The sequence below is a fragment of the Ciona intestinalis genome, chromosome 11, assembly GCF_000224145.3.
Source record: "Ciona intestinalis chromosome 11, KH, whole genome shotgun sequence".
Taxonomy (NCBI): Eukaryota; Metazoa; Chordata; class Ascidiacea; order Phlebobranchia; family Cionidae; genus Ciona; species Ciona intestinalis.
In genome coordinates this window covers 4,023,569-4,037,472 of record NC_020176.2, presented here as the reverse complement: position 1 = coordinate 4,037,472, position 13,904 = coordinate 4,023,569, and the positions used below count along the sequence as shown (strand labels likewise).

General features: G+C 34.5%; 2 protein-coding genes and 1 long non-coding RNA gene across 3 annotated transcripts in view; 2 read left to right on the top strand and 1 right to left on the bottom strand.

Annotated features, from left to right (window-relative positions):
• LOC100184062 (neurocalcin homolog) overlaps positions 1 to 1,422 on the top strand; it is a 6,461-nt gene extending 5,039 nt beyond the window's left edge. Inside the window, exons 5-6 of the mRNA XM_002125455.4 lie at positions 467 to 569; positions 1,023 to 1,422. Coding sequence (XP_002125491.3) covers positions 467 to 569; positions 1,023 to 1,135 — 216 coding nt within the window. The 3' untranslated portion in view covers positions 1,136 to 1,422. The remainder of the gene's footprint in view (positions 1 to 466; positions 570 to 1,022) is intronic.
• Positions 1,423 to 2,106: 684 nt separating this feature from the next.
• LOC100176986 (EH domain-containing protein 3) lies at positions 2,107 to 10,696 on the bottom strand. Its single transcript, XM_002130981.5, has 10 exons — positions 10,073 to 10,696; positions 9,529 to 9,735; positions 8,435 to 8,623; positions 7,229 to 7,364; positions 6,794 to 6,885; positions 5,215 to 5,320; positions 4,729 to 4,907; positions 4,193 to 4,379; positions 3,773 to 3,835; positions 2,107 to 3,215 (listed from the first exon to the last, which is right to left on the bottom strand). Exons 1-9 carry the CDS (start codon positions 10,610 to 10,612, stop codon positions 3,804 to 3,806), a joined length of 1,668 nt encoding a protein of 555 aa, XP_002131017.1. The 5' UTR covers positions 10,613 to 10,696; the 3' UTR covers positions 2,107 to 3,215; positions 3,773 to 3,803.
• Positions 10,697 to 11,897: 1,201 nt separating this feature from the next.
• On the top strand, positions 11,898 to 13,711 carry LOC101242015. The gene is made up of 2 exons (XR_717476.3): positions 11,898 to 13,123; positions 13,451 to 13,711. It is a non-coding gene; the product is annotated as an uncharacterized LOC101242015 (long non-coding RNA).
• The last annotated feature ends 193 nt before the right edge of the window (positions 13,712 to 13,904 follow it).

Genomic DNA, 13,904 nt, shown 5'->3' with positions numbered 1-13,904 from the left:
TTTTAAATTTAAACCCAAACCCCACACCACGTTATAGAGTAGAGTAGAACAAGAGGGACACCTTTATAGCACATGATATCCAAATATCTTGATCGTGTTTTAAACAATTAACAACGGTCTATGTGGAAGTCGCGAAAATAAGGTTTTCAAATTATTTAAATTCATTTTGTTTTCTACCAAATGTGACGAGAAAATAGAATGATAAGGTGTCCCATCTCCGCCCACCCAACTATATATGTTTACCTTAATATAAAAGACAATGTCGCGAAAACTTTCAGCAGCAACGCTGCATATCAGCGGAACGTTATCACACAACACAACCCAACTTTTAGCACCCCAAATTTGTTAATACATATTGCAAAGCAACCCCTCGAAATTTTTAACGATAGGTCTGTCTATTTGTTTACACTATGACCAATACTACGGACCCTGATTTATTTTACTTCAATAAGCAACTTTTCTGCAGGCAATGTATTCAATGGCCAAAGACCAAAGCGCGACAGCCAACCTCCCGCCAGCAGAAGTTTTCGCAAAGGGACTTTTCGCCGAATTGGACAAAGATAAAGACGGTGACGTAATCCATATCATCACCTTGTCATTCGCACAAACCACGTACCGCCAAATTTAATGAAATATTTATACAATCATGACTAAATGAGTAGAATTTCCACCGCCTGTGACAAGGCCAAAAACGAGAGTTGTTTACAAGAATATACAATTAAAAACGACAGCGAAATTATCTTTTACTTCGTTATACAAAGTAATTTAAACAAAGTTGTTCGGTTAGCTTACAGTTCAACAGTTCTTTTTTATAACATATATATTAGTGCAGGGTATGTTGGTTTATGCTCTTTTTCTCGACCCATTTGGTAGTAAACAAGGAAAATGTACAGAACTTTATAACCGTTTATTCCCGCGACTCTAAACTACGTTGTTAATTCTTAAAACATGATCAGGAAAAATGAGATTTAGGTTCTAACGTTATCTCATCTTACCCTACTATAATATTTCTATGTCCACAGGCATTGTGACGTTAGAAGAGTTTATGGAAGTTGGTTGCCAAGACGTCATAGTAGCAAATCTACTGCTAGCGAATGTAGCTGTTGACGGAATTGAAGATGACTATTTCGAATGACGTCAGCAACTTAACTGGAGAAAATACTTTTGCTCGGTGGGCGACGAATCTGGTCACTGGTACCCAACGGAACAATAACTATAAGCTTAACTGTGATAATGATAGCCGAGACGCCATTTCAACGGAAGTTTCAGTCTTTACGTTTACAACATATAGTAGGGTAGGGAAAGATGGGACATATTTAGCACATAACACCTAACTATCCAGATCGTGTTTTGAACAATTAATAACGGTGTATGTGAGTCGGGGTGGTGCGATTTTATAATTCTTCAAATGCTTTTTGTTTACTAATAAATAGAACGATAAAATAAAAATGTGTCCCATCTTCCCCCACCCTACTATATACAATTTGAGTTTTTTAAGAAAAATGAACTACATATATAGGCCCCTTGTATACAGATTTATTAAAAATTATTTTACAATGAATGCAGTTTAGTAGGGTAAATATATATATAGACCCTATTAGTTCGAGAAATCCCGCGTTCAATGCGACAGCTTTGTACTGCCACCTATCGAGTTATGGAACACATGTAATTTATTCTTACACGCTACGATATATCATTTGTGCTTGCCACTTGTTCTTTATAAATGAAACAAAATACTTCCTTTTTGTAGAATGTTTGCACAGTAACCCAAGCATTATTTAAAAAATTTAGAGAGCCGAGAAAATTTTCGCTAACAAAAGTGTTTAAATGTATATAACCTTCTAGAAATTCTGCACTAGTCCGCTTGTCGCAGTGCGTTTTATACCATGGTTGGTATTTAATTGGTTCATTTAGGTTCGAAAACCAAGTGCAACAGTTTATACCAGCATGCATGCATGGTGTGCAGCAAGACACCGTGTTATAATCCACCGCGAAGCGACAGGACATTTAAGTTTGGTAACCCAAAAGCAGGTTTTACAAGTTTAAAAATACTTGTAAACACTATCAAGGAATTGGAAAATTTGGACCCAAATAACCAGCCGTATATTTAGTACTGCAAGTGTATTTAGTAGCATAAGTGACTCATTCAGCATTCAACATAAAACATCTCAGTTTAAGCTATTTACAAATCAGATAAGCAAGAACACTTTCGGAATAATAAGTTGTTTTAAAACACCCAAATAAGTTAAGCATTAGTTGACGGAATATTTGTGTTTGAAAAGTAAACGCTGCTGTTTCTGGGGTTTGGGATTAAAACATATGAAAGTCAATCCAGGTTGCTAAAATACACAATATATTAATCACCTGGCGGTTTCGGCACTTTAAATATATTAATAAGGCATGACAACTAAAATAATATTCCGGACTATACTAGGAAAAAAGGATTATGCGAAAAAAAATAAAATGTTTACGAAAATCTGAAATTTCTATCGAAAATTCGTCAGATTTTAATAAAACGTAACACCGGATAATTAAATGTAATAAACCAAAACATTAACTGAACCAACAACAAATAAAAGTTGTTTTTATTCATGACCAGCGTAATGGATTGAATTGCACTTGTACGTATTCTTGGTAAAATACGCAATGGTGTTTGTAGGTACGAAGTAAACTAACACACCATATCATTAACTGTTATTGTACAGCATTAAACACATCAAAGGTATAACACTCTAAAAATGTTAGGTTGGTTTGGGATTGAAATGTGATAACAATTGCAGAAGCGAAAATAAAATCTTAAAGTGTTGGCTATTTTGGTTTGGGTATGTTATGAGATATAGGGGGGCTTGGGTCTACGGTAACGCATAACATATCATTTACTTTAGACGTTTTAAGTAAATGAAGAATGCAAATTTTCGGTTGGCGTTAATTAATCTATAAGCGTTGCTTTTCAATACAACATAGACCAGACTTTCGACTCGCGAAGGTCAGTAAAAAAATGAATGAAAACCATGCAAGTGGGTAAGATCCTTTTCGGCCAAATATGGTCATGGGGTATTGCGCAATCCGGCGCTGCCGATTTGATTCGCGTTCGAATTGAAATATTTTTGTTGCAACGTTTAAACTTGCGAGTCCGAGGATAAAAACTTAGATTTACAAGAAAGATAAAAGAGACGCGTGAGAAAACTTTTCACTTGATTCGAATCCACTATTATCTGTAACAATAACAATACTTACGTCACAAACGGAAATAAAGCACAAACAATATAAATAAAGGTTGAATCTATATCTGACAGTTTTACAAACATCTGGTATATCTCGGTTCCTGCCTAAACTGTTAACTACTCATACGATGAACCTGGCTTTATCTCATCATAACTGACCCAAGAGGAGACAAGCAAGTTATGTTTACACAAAAACGTTTAAAAATTAAAAGTTGGCATCTAACATAAAAACGTTCCAAAAATTAATGTAATGGTGCAGCCGTGCAGGTATAAATTATAATCATATTGTATATGTTTCAAAATCGTTTTTATATATCCCAAAAATTCAAAATACCTAGACAAACTAAAGTGTTTTACCCTGTTTTATAAATTATTTATTAAATCTTATTTCAAAAATGCAAATTTCGTTTTTTTTAAAACAAATATTAAAAACTTTTATCAAGAAGTTGTTCAAAATGTATTTTTACACAAAAATTCGGACTAAAAATGTTCATAGGAAAAATACTGTAAAAGCTGATTGTATAATAATAAATACAGACCATACACACCTGTGTAATGTGGTATTAGAAGTTTTGATGTTTAGTACGCTGCATCATTAAAATCATTTTGCTCTGAAAAAGATTAAAATAAATACAAAATATAACTTTATTCATAACCTGATGCAATTAAAAATAATGTGCTTTCTTTGAAGTATGGCAACATTCAGAAAGTAAGTAACTTAATTAAAATAAGGTGTCATTATTATATTCTGGTACATTGCAATACCAGCAAATATCTCCACGGCAAGTGAGATCCAAATAACCGGTATTCAAAAAATCACAAAAAAAATTTAAACACAAATAAAAATATTAAAAAATTTATCTCAAAGGCGAGTGAATTAAAAAAAACAGATTTTTAAAAACCTTATCGCAAAATAGAACCATAAAATAAAATGATTAAAATTTTCAAATCATTTCAAATTCACTTACTTCTCTGTGATGGAGGAATCAGATGGTCGGGAAGTTCATCTGGGACTTCATTTCCTTCCAATCGGACATTGATAAGATGCATCGCGAGAGCAAATTCCTCCTCAGTGAGTTGACCATCCTTATCATAGTCAGCTAACCTCCAGATCTTGGCGAGAGCGGTGTGGGGAAGTCGTGATTTCAACATCTCCTACTCATTAAAAGATGATTTAAAGGGCATACAACCGCAAATGTTAAACGCAATAATAAAATTACAACGGGATATTAAAATTTGTTTAACTATGTAAACACAATGGTAAACGCAATTTTAAAAATACAACGTTACGCAATATTAAAACTTGACAACTTGTATATAGACAGAACTGCTCAAAATGTGCTTGTATTATGTATATAGACTTCACCTTTCTATAAAAATGCTGTTTTTAGCAAGACACAGTATTAGGAATAGAAGTAATAGTGTTCTGTGCAAAAATTCAGGGCTTTATATAAAAGCTTGGTGAAAATTTCTAACCAAAAAATTTCAACACAAGTTTTTTTACCTTCTTTGCCTCGCTTCCCTTAACTTTCCCATTACAAGGTGAAAGTTTCATAAAGACTTCGTCATACTCGGGTTTCTTTTTCGCAACAATCCATTCTGTGTCATAATCACTGCCAGCATTCACCCCTTCACCCCATTTGTTGTTGAACGGATTATCGGCCCCAGTAGAGAAGGCTCCACCTGGAAGGTGTAACAATTATGTGACTGCTACACACAAGGACAGAATATGGAAGGTAAACATATAATTGATTTTTATAAAAGACATGCTTTTAAAACTATTTTATTACAAGGTCTACAGCAAATTTCATGTCAAAAACAAAAAAAAATGATTTAATTTTTCTTATAAAACAAAACATTAAAAAATTGTAAAAACAAAACATTTTATTTAATAGGAAATTTAAAGTGGGTCTAGAACAATCCTCAAATATGAACATACAACATAGCATGTTTATGAACTTAGACACACTACATAGTAAAGCTGGCTAACCTTTAACTGCAGGGCCGTCTTGCCTTATTTTTTCCGTCATTTTTGCCTCCTCTCTTTGTATGAGAGTCATGAGATCAGCGATGTCACGTGATAACATCTCATCAACCTGTGTATCATGACATGAGGCATTATATCATAGTATCACAGAGTGTGGTCTTACTTGTTAGTGTAGATATGAATTGTAAACCAGTTTTATATCTTCGATGATACCATGAAATACTATTTAATAGCCCACACACTTATACAGCATGTTAAAAGCCATACAGCAGTTTACATTATTATTTACAACTTAGAGTTGAAAGCAGGCTTAAATATTTGGCAGTAAAGTGTAAATAACATGTTTGTGTTGTTTGTTTAGCAAAGTGTTTAGTGAATGTTTTCACACTAGTGACTGTACTGGGCTTTAAGTATATTTTGGAAACTTTGTGTCAATTGCGGTTATTCAGCCATCATGAAACTTCACCAACTTTAAAACGAGGTTTTATTCCAAACCAAACAGCTATTATCTATAATAAATTATCACACTTAAGTATTAATACCCCACACTTCTAGCATGTTACTACCACATGCGTTCTAGGTCACCTGGCTTTAATGTTGACTATGCAAACAATACATGTTGTATTTGCTTTAAGCAGATCACATGGTCATGTCATCATACTTAACAATGTAAATGGTAAACCACTGTCAGACTTCACTACAATGTATAGGTAAAACGCATGAATTCATATTAGTACAGGAAATTGCTGTAATCTTAGGGGTAAAATGGGTGAGAATCTGTTTTAGCATCGCACTGGTAAATGCAAAACAGACTTTCCTGACTGTTAGGTGTCTATAGAATATATTAAAACAATCACCTTTTTCATTTTGTTTAAAATCTTTTGCATTACTAATTTTGTGCAAGTAAATTTAATTCATTAATTGTGTACAAGTAAATGCAACTAAAGAAGCATCTGCCACACACAAGACACATCATCATCACACTACAATGGCATTCCTACCGGCTTCATTGGCCACCAGATATGGTAATGGTTATTTAAAGCCCTGATCTAATCCAAGCTGTTGTAAGACTCTATGACAGAGTAATTTTTGTTCTTCTGCTACCCATACAGTGTGTGTTAAGATTATGTAAAATTATGTTGATGCGTTATATAAAAACACTTTTTCAACAAAAACAATTTTTTAGCTAACTGCAATATTTTCTTTTTATAAAATCTAAGATTTTTTGCATTAAATATATTGTACAGTTGTTTAATATGAGCTGTATGTGTGTTTACTGTTCTGTATAGCAGTTGCATTTGTAACAATGCAAGTATAACGTTTATTATGTTGTGTTTTAAATGTCAGTTTAACATTGTTTCCTGCTCTTTTTCTATTTCCTAAATAAACAAATTTGATAATAAATAAAAAAACACTATCTTCTAGCTACCAAACATACAATTAATACATTGGAAGCTTATATTACATAAACATTTAAAACCTAAAAAGAGAAATAACTTAAATTAAATACACCACAAGAACAGCCATCACAACGGCAGTTATAATTATATAGGTCTAGCAAGAATAAGCAATAACTTGTTACCTTTTTGATCATGGATTCACTTAAACCACGGAATTTTGTGAAGTCAGCCATCTTTAATTGTTTTCTCATCTCTTCCACTTTAGGGAAATCACCTGCAATGCAATAGATTTACATACAGTGATATTATTGTATTCTGTGGGTGAGGTCCCCCAGCGTGCAACACCATGGGTCCTAGAATTTAGACCAGAATTGGCCCAACACCCAGGGGGCTACCACACCTCGTCAGATTTTGAATTGGTCTCCCCATCTGGCAAGACTTTATCATGGAATGATTTCCATGTTTTATACGAGATGAGCCACTAAAAGATAATTTACATTATGCCTGGTTGCAGAATACCAGAATAAATTTAAACTGTGTCATACATTTATATATTCGGGGGTAAATTATCTAAATAATGAAAAAACGCATATATTGCGTAATACACTTAATCTTACCAAGCGATGTGTTGTATTTGTTGGATAGTTCGACATATATCTTATCCAGGTCGTTGATCAACTTATTCTTTGCTTTCTCCTTTCCAAACATTGATGGCATATTGTCGTGCAGATAACTCACAATGTAGGCATTGACCTTTCAAAGTAAGTTGAGTGAAACAACTCCAGGGATTTGAAAAACAATTAATTTCATTATACCGGTACAGTGTGATATTGAATATATATAGAGTTATAGACCATGTGTGGGTAAGGTAGTGTCTGTGGTATAAACCTATTTCTCATAGCTTATATCTAGTGCCTACACGTTAGTACAATGTAATATATTACTAATAGTAAATCAAATTATTATCCTGCTACCAATGTACATAGAAATATGTGACTAGACAATAATGTGGTTAATAAGACAAAATTGACACAACATGTTGTACACAGCGTATTAATACACTACGTTTTTTATATAGGATGAGTTTTTTTATGCCAGTTGAAAAATATGTAACCTGACATTGTCATAAACATGATGATTAGGCCTCAAATTGACCCAACATGGCCTACACTTAAGTTTCGAAAACAAATTTAGTTCAAATGTACAGCTGTTTTGTAAAGCAAGTAACCTGAGTATGTAAATACGCAACCAACAAACCAAAAGGCTTCATTCCTATGCAGTGTCATTATTATTTAACCAGGAAGAACGCCATATGTTCCTGCTTAAAGTTAGGCAACAGGCAAGAATTAATTACGTCATGTACGTATTAAGTCTACAACTATACCACGAACACCAACATGCACACAGTTAAGAGAAATAGTCGTTACCAGCAATGTTATCTCAATATCCAAAGCAAATGTACGTAGTCATAATAAGTTATCAGTTACACACCAAAGGTTGTCCTTACTGAACTAATTGAACCTGACATTGTATAAAACACTACAGTTTTAATAGCTATTGCTTAATTGTAATAACCCAGATACAATTTCATGTATAATATAATTAATACCCTATTATTTGCAACTAAATAATAATATTTACAACAATAATACATATTACAGATGTTTATATAAGAGAGACTGTCGTCGTCACGCTGGTTTGTTTAATTACCCAAACAAATGTTTGTTGGTCATAACAGCAAACATTTTGCTTAAAACAAAAAACTTTAAACAGACACAACAACCCTAAATATATGCTTAAAGTTATAAATACAACAATTATACCTTGGCAAGTCTGGCACGCTTGATTAAATCATTGAGTTTCCGAAGTGCAGCATTCCGTGGCAGGCTTTGAATATCTTCAAACAAATCGTTACGTTCGGCCTCAAACAGAATTCTGTTTTCATCGTAACGAAGTGGTTGGTCCCAGAAAGATCCGATGTAAACGCGAACTACCTCTGGTGTGCTGATTACCTATAAGATGTATCAATGTAGATTATGTAGTAAGGATAAATGTCACTTTTCTAAGTTTTTAACAAAATTTGGGGTGACATAATGACAATGTAAAAATACAGTTAAACATAACACATATATTTTCCCAACATAGGAAACTTCATGGCGAATGCAATATATTTTGACTCTGCCTGTTTGGATATTGTATAGACACCTAACAGCAGTGTAAAAGCTGTTTTTGGCTTGAAACCAGGATGTTGAAACATAATGTATTACCTAATCTTAACAGAGTATAGTTAAAGTTTAAGAACCGCTGTTTTACTAATTACTTGGTATAAACAAACACAACCTACTTAAACATTTGTTAGAATGCTTTGCATACAAAGTGTTGAAGTAGGATACATCACATGTATAGTATGTAACACAGTAAGACAATAGTTCGAGGTGACAACAAAAACTAATTTACAACTCGTAGTGAAACAATGTTGTCACCCTAAAGGCATCTGTTTGTCATAAAAACATTGCAGAAAAAAATGCTGTAGGAATGTGTCATACTGACATACTTTTAACACAGAAAAAAATAATAATATCACAATTTCTAAGAGGCATTTACCTGTTTACTAAGATATACTTTTAAAAACACTCCCAAAAAACTATATATATATTATTTAATTCAGAATGTTAACTAGTTTTTGGTGTAATTTTTAATTTATGAAATGCACTTTACAAACAGACCATGAAAACAGTTGTTTTATAGATTTCTACAATAAGTTAAGTTGCAAGTTTTGTTCCATTCCTGATGCAAATACTTCCAGTCTGAACTGCATACCATTCAGCCAGTGTCAATACTAATTCGATTACCAAAAGTCAAAACCCTACATCAGGTACAAAACCGCAACTGTGAAATAAATCAAAATATTCTTTACCTTTCCTAGCGACCACATAAGTGCCCCATATACCCTCATGAGCTGTTGAGTGTTTACTTGATCACACTTGTTTAGCACAACACGGATTTTAGAATCATACATCTTTACTGCATTAAGTGCTTCATGAAACTCATCGGAAATATCCAGTTTATGAGCATCAAAGAGAAGAATAATTCGATCCACTCTTTCAGCCATCCATGTTAAGACCTGGAGTTGCAACAAAAAAACATTTATAAAAGTAACTTTCGTTCATAAACTAGTGTGTTAAAAATATTTTAATAACAGTTGCAGAAATAAAGACTGTAAAACTTAAGAATTTAATGCAACATGGATATATTGAGGTTATGCTCCTTTAGCTAGTATTATACATGGTTTTAAATCAATTTCAAATTGGTTGCTGTGTAAGCACTATACTGAACAGAAAAAAAATAGGCCCAAATATATATATTTGATTTGTCATACAAGAAATGCTTTTTCTTGGTTAGTTTTGAAACTTAACCTGGAAAGAGGATTTTACAATAGCACATGCAAGAGTATTCCATACCTTTGAAAAGTCGTAACCTCTGTTGACTCTCTGTTTTTCTCCAGAGAGGATACCAGGGGTATCAATGATGCTGATGCTTTGAAGAACTTCGTTTTTCATCTGTGAACACTGCAATCTTGACAGGAAGTTATTCCCGAACGATGACAGAGCTCGGAACGGCTTCGACTTGTCGATCACAAGAGCGTTACCAGGTATTACCCCCTCGTTGATGGTGCCAGTGGCTTTATCGACGTCCCCGTGCATGATGGCGATAAAACAGTCGGTGGTAGGCTCCGGCCCAATCCGCATGCCTGGAAAGTCTTTCTCCAGCAAGTAGCGAATGAAAGTGGTTTTCCCTGTCGAATATTGCCCAACTAGAAGCACCATCGGTTTTGAGTCGAAATCAGCATCATCGAGTGCTGGCGAATGAAAATCATGAAACTTGTAAGCGTCTTCTAAAGGTCGAAGTCTGTTCTTGTATAATTTCTTCAAACCATTTGCGACACTTTCAAAAACTTCTGGTTCCTTTTCCTTTTCTTCTCCTCGTAACCAGCGCAACATTTTGATAAATTAAGGTTTGGTGACGCTTACACCGGCTTCCAATCTCTATATTTTCCCAACTATAGTAAAAACAAATCTTTAACGTCGCAAAACGCGCAGGAAAATTACGATTACATACGAGTAACACAAAATGGTATTTTATACTTTCAAAAAATCCCTACACACGTAAAACGAATACAGTACGCCTGTCAGCTTATAAACGAAGCTATTTTATAAAGAATGACTAACTTAGGCGTGGGCAACACCCGGCGTATCTGAGAAACCACATACGTTTCACCGGGAGGCGTTACTGAGAAATGAGAAATGGAAGAAGGGGGATTAACCTAATTAAATACCTTGCAACGTCATTTATGGTGTGATTCGAACAGCGGGGACGAAAAATATGTTGGTAGCACTTTTGAAAAAAAAAGTAATATCCAAACAATGCCAGCTGTTCTAACATTTAAAGTAGCAAATAGTGATTATTCATAACTACCTAAAAATAAGTGGAAATATTCAAATACTACGGACTCTGGTTCAATCCATTAAAATGTAATGACATTTTTTTCCAATCTTGGTTAGAATTTCTGGCGGTTAAATAAGTGTGACTGGTTTATCCTCGCGTGGCGGAGGGTCTTCAACATTACAATGTAGATGGTATATTTAATATCGCATATCTATTACCGCTTCGTCTAATGCAGTCATAGCACGGACTCTTACTGAGACAGGCAGAAGTATGGTGGAAGGATAGGGAAAGACGGGACACTTGTAGCACATAATATCCAAATATCCGGACTTTGTTTTAAACAATTAACAACGGTATATGGGAGTCGTGAGGTTACAGTTTTATAATTCTTTAAATGTTTTTTTTTAGTACCAAATTGAAACAGAAAATATAATAATAAAAAGGTGTCCCATCTTACCCCCGCCTACTATAAAATAATACAAGAATTTCAATATAATTGAACAACTTCAATAACCGGTTAAAATCCGGCCCGTAGAAGGTATATAGGACAGCATATTATTTAGACTTGTTGAAACGTTTCACAGTGAGGTTTATTAAAAAAAATAGGTATTAAAATGGCTGCAGTTGTGAAAAATACGCAGAATCAAAAAGCCTACGCAGCAGTTTGTGTGATTATTGTGAAAAGTTAACATCGCTGTTTCTCGGAAAAACAACATAAGCCCTATACTTCAAAATCCGTGTACAAAACCGACACAAAATAATGTAAAGTGTTCTATATTAACATTTAAATAAACTAAACAATTTTATACAGGTGTCATAATACAATATATTTATATACAGAAGATTGGGGCAAGATGGTCCATGTTTTCATTCTTTATATCGTAGCCTACCATTTGGTGGTAAACAAAGGAATATTGACAGAAGTATATAACCTTGTATTCACAACTTTAAAAGGGCGATGTTTATTGCTAAAAGCACTACCAGGAAACATGTGATATTATGTGCTAAAACGGATTCCACCAAACAGTATTCGGCATTAGCGCACAAACAATAGTTTACAAAAACCAGAAATTCCTTATTCTCATAATTCGTGCAGCTGCATGGTTAGGGGAGGAAGCGTCAACAGTTTCCGAAGCGTGAGAAATATGTTCTACCACGAAGCTTCTACATCCTTAACTGCACAACCAATAACAATGTTGGAACTGTTTGGATATAACAGACAACTTATTGGGCGTTTTGAGTGGTTCAGTTAGATTTCCGTAGGCTACGCGGCTATTTAGTGAATTTATAAAAGCTAAACAGTAATTAAACGCACATGGAGTGGATTTTTTGCGGATTATTTTACAAGTTACAAATTCATCACTAGAGCTCGCATTTTGCATTTGTTTTTCGCCCGCTGCTTATTTAGTTTATTTATAAAGGTAAACCAGTATATAGAACTCGCTCTGTAACGCGCACCGCCTATAAATATGAGCGCGTTATAGACTAGCATTCGCCCGCAGCTGCGCCCTTGCCTATAGTTTTGCGTATTGGTTCAAAGCTCTTCAAAGGATAGTATGTGCTGTTTTAAAAAGAAGAAACGGTTTGTATCGAAAAGTTAAGCATTTGCTTGTTATTCTGAAAATATAAGCGACACATAGCTACAAGGAAGTTATGTGCTTGAAACTATAGCTTTACAGAGCAACGAGTGCGAATAGCCTACACGTGATGATACGCGAACACAAAATGGTAACAACAATGCTGTGGACGATTTTAAACAACTGCCATTTTAAATAATTTTTTATTTTTTCCACAGAAACGTATAATACGGCCACAAAATTGTTAAATGAACTTTCTAACCACGCATTTTACATACACAGCAGTGCAATAGGCTTGTGTAGAACATGGGAGAATACGCAAACCCACTTTTTGGATGTTTTGAAGATCCAGCTCTGTGTATTATTACATTCATTATCCCATGCTATACTGCAGGGAAAACTGCGGAGTCTTTAGGGGAAAGTTGCCTCCTTTACGGGATATTGTATTTGTTCACAGAATGCATTGCCGGCTGTATCATAAGGGGGAAAGTAAGTGGACTTTATAACAAATGATCATTGTTAGAATGGTAACAGTTTTAAAATTGTAACCGAGGCCAAATATGATGTAAAACTGAATAAATTCCTAAATGTTTGTAGACCAATTATCTTTGCAAAACATGTTAAAACACGGGTATCCCGTTCCGTACAACTCGTGCCCGCTTACAAGTTATACGTATATCAATTTACCAGTTATTGGTTTTTCGTAACTTGGTTCTTGGTTGCGTGTTAACAGTTACTGTTTGCGTCTAAGGGTCGAAGTTACTGTTTACAGTGGAAGCAGTGACGTATCTTTTGTCTAACTTGGTAACTTGGCAGGTTCGGGAAATAAAGAATATCGATGGGACAATGTTCAAAGACTTCGTGCTAAGTCTGTTCTGCCCATGGTGTGCTCTTATACAGGACCATAGAGAAGTGGATAACACAAAATATGACCAGTCGATCGCCAGAGTGTAGATTTATCATTGTGGAAGTCTGACCTTGAACCTTGTATGCGGAACATTGTTTTCTGTGCTGGGACTGCAACTAATTGTAGAGATTTTGTGATACGAGAATAATAAAAGATCATCATGTTGTTGAGTGGGTGCAATATAGAAACGTCTATTTTAAAGCGACAGTGAGTATAGGGTGCATGAATACTCTATGTGTGTCTGGTGCATAAGAAGATACCCATGTTATAACTCGACAGTGAGCATGAGATGTATGAATACACCATGTGTGTCTGGTGTATAAGAAGACACTCATGTTATAACTCGACAGTGAGCATGAGATG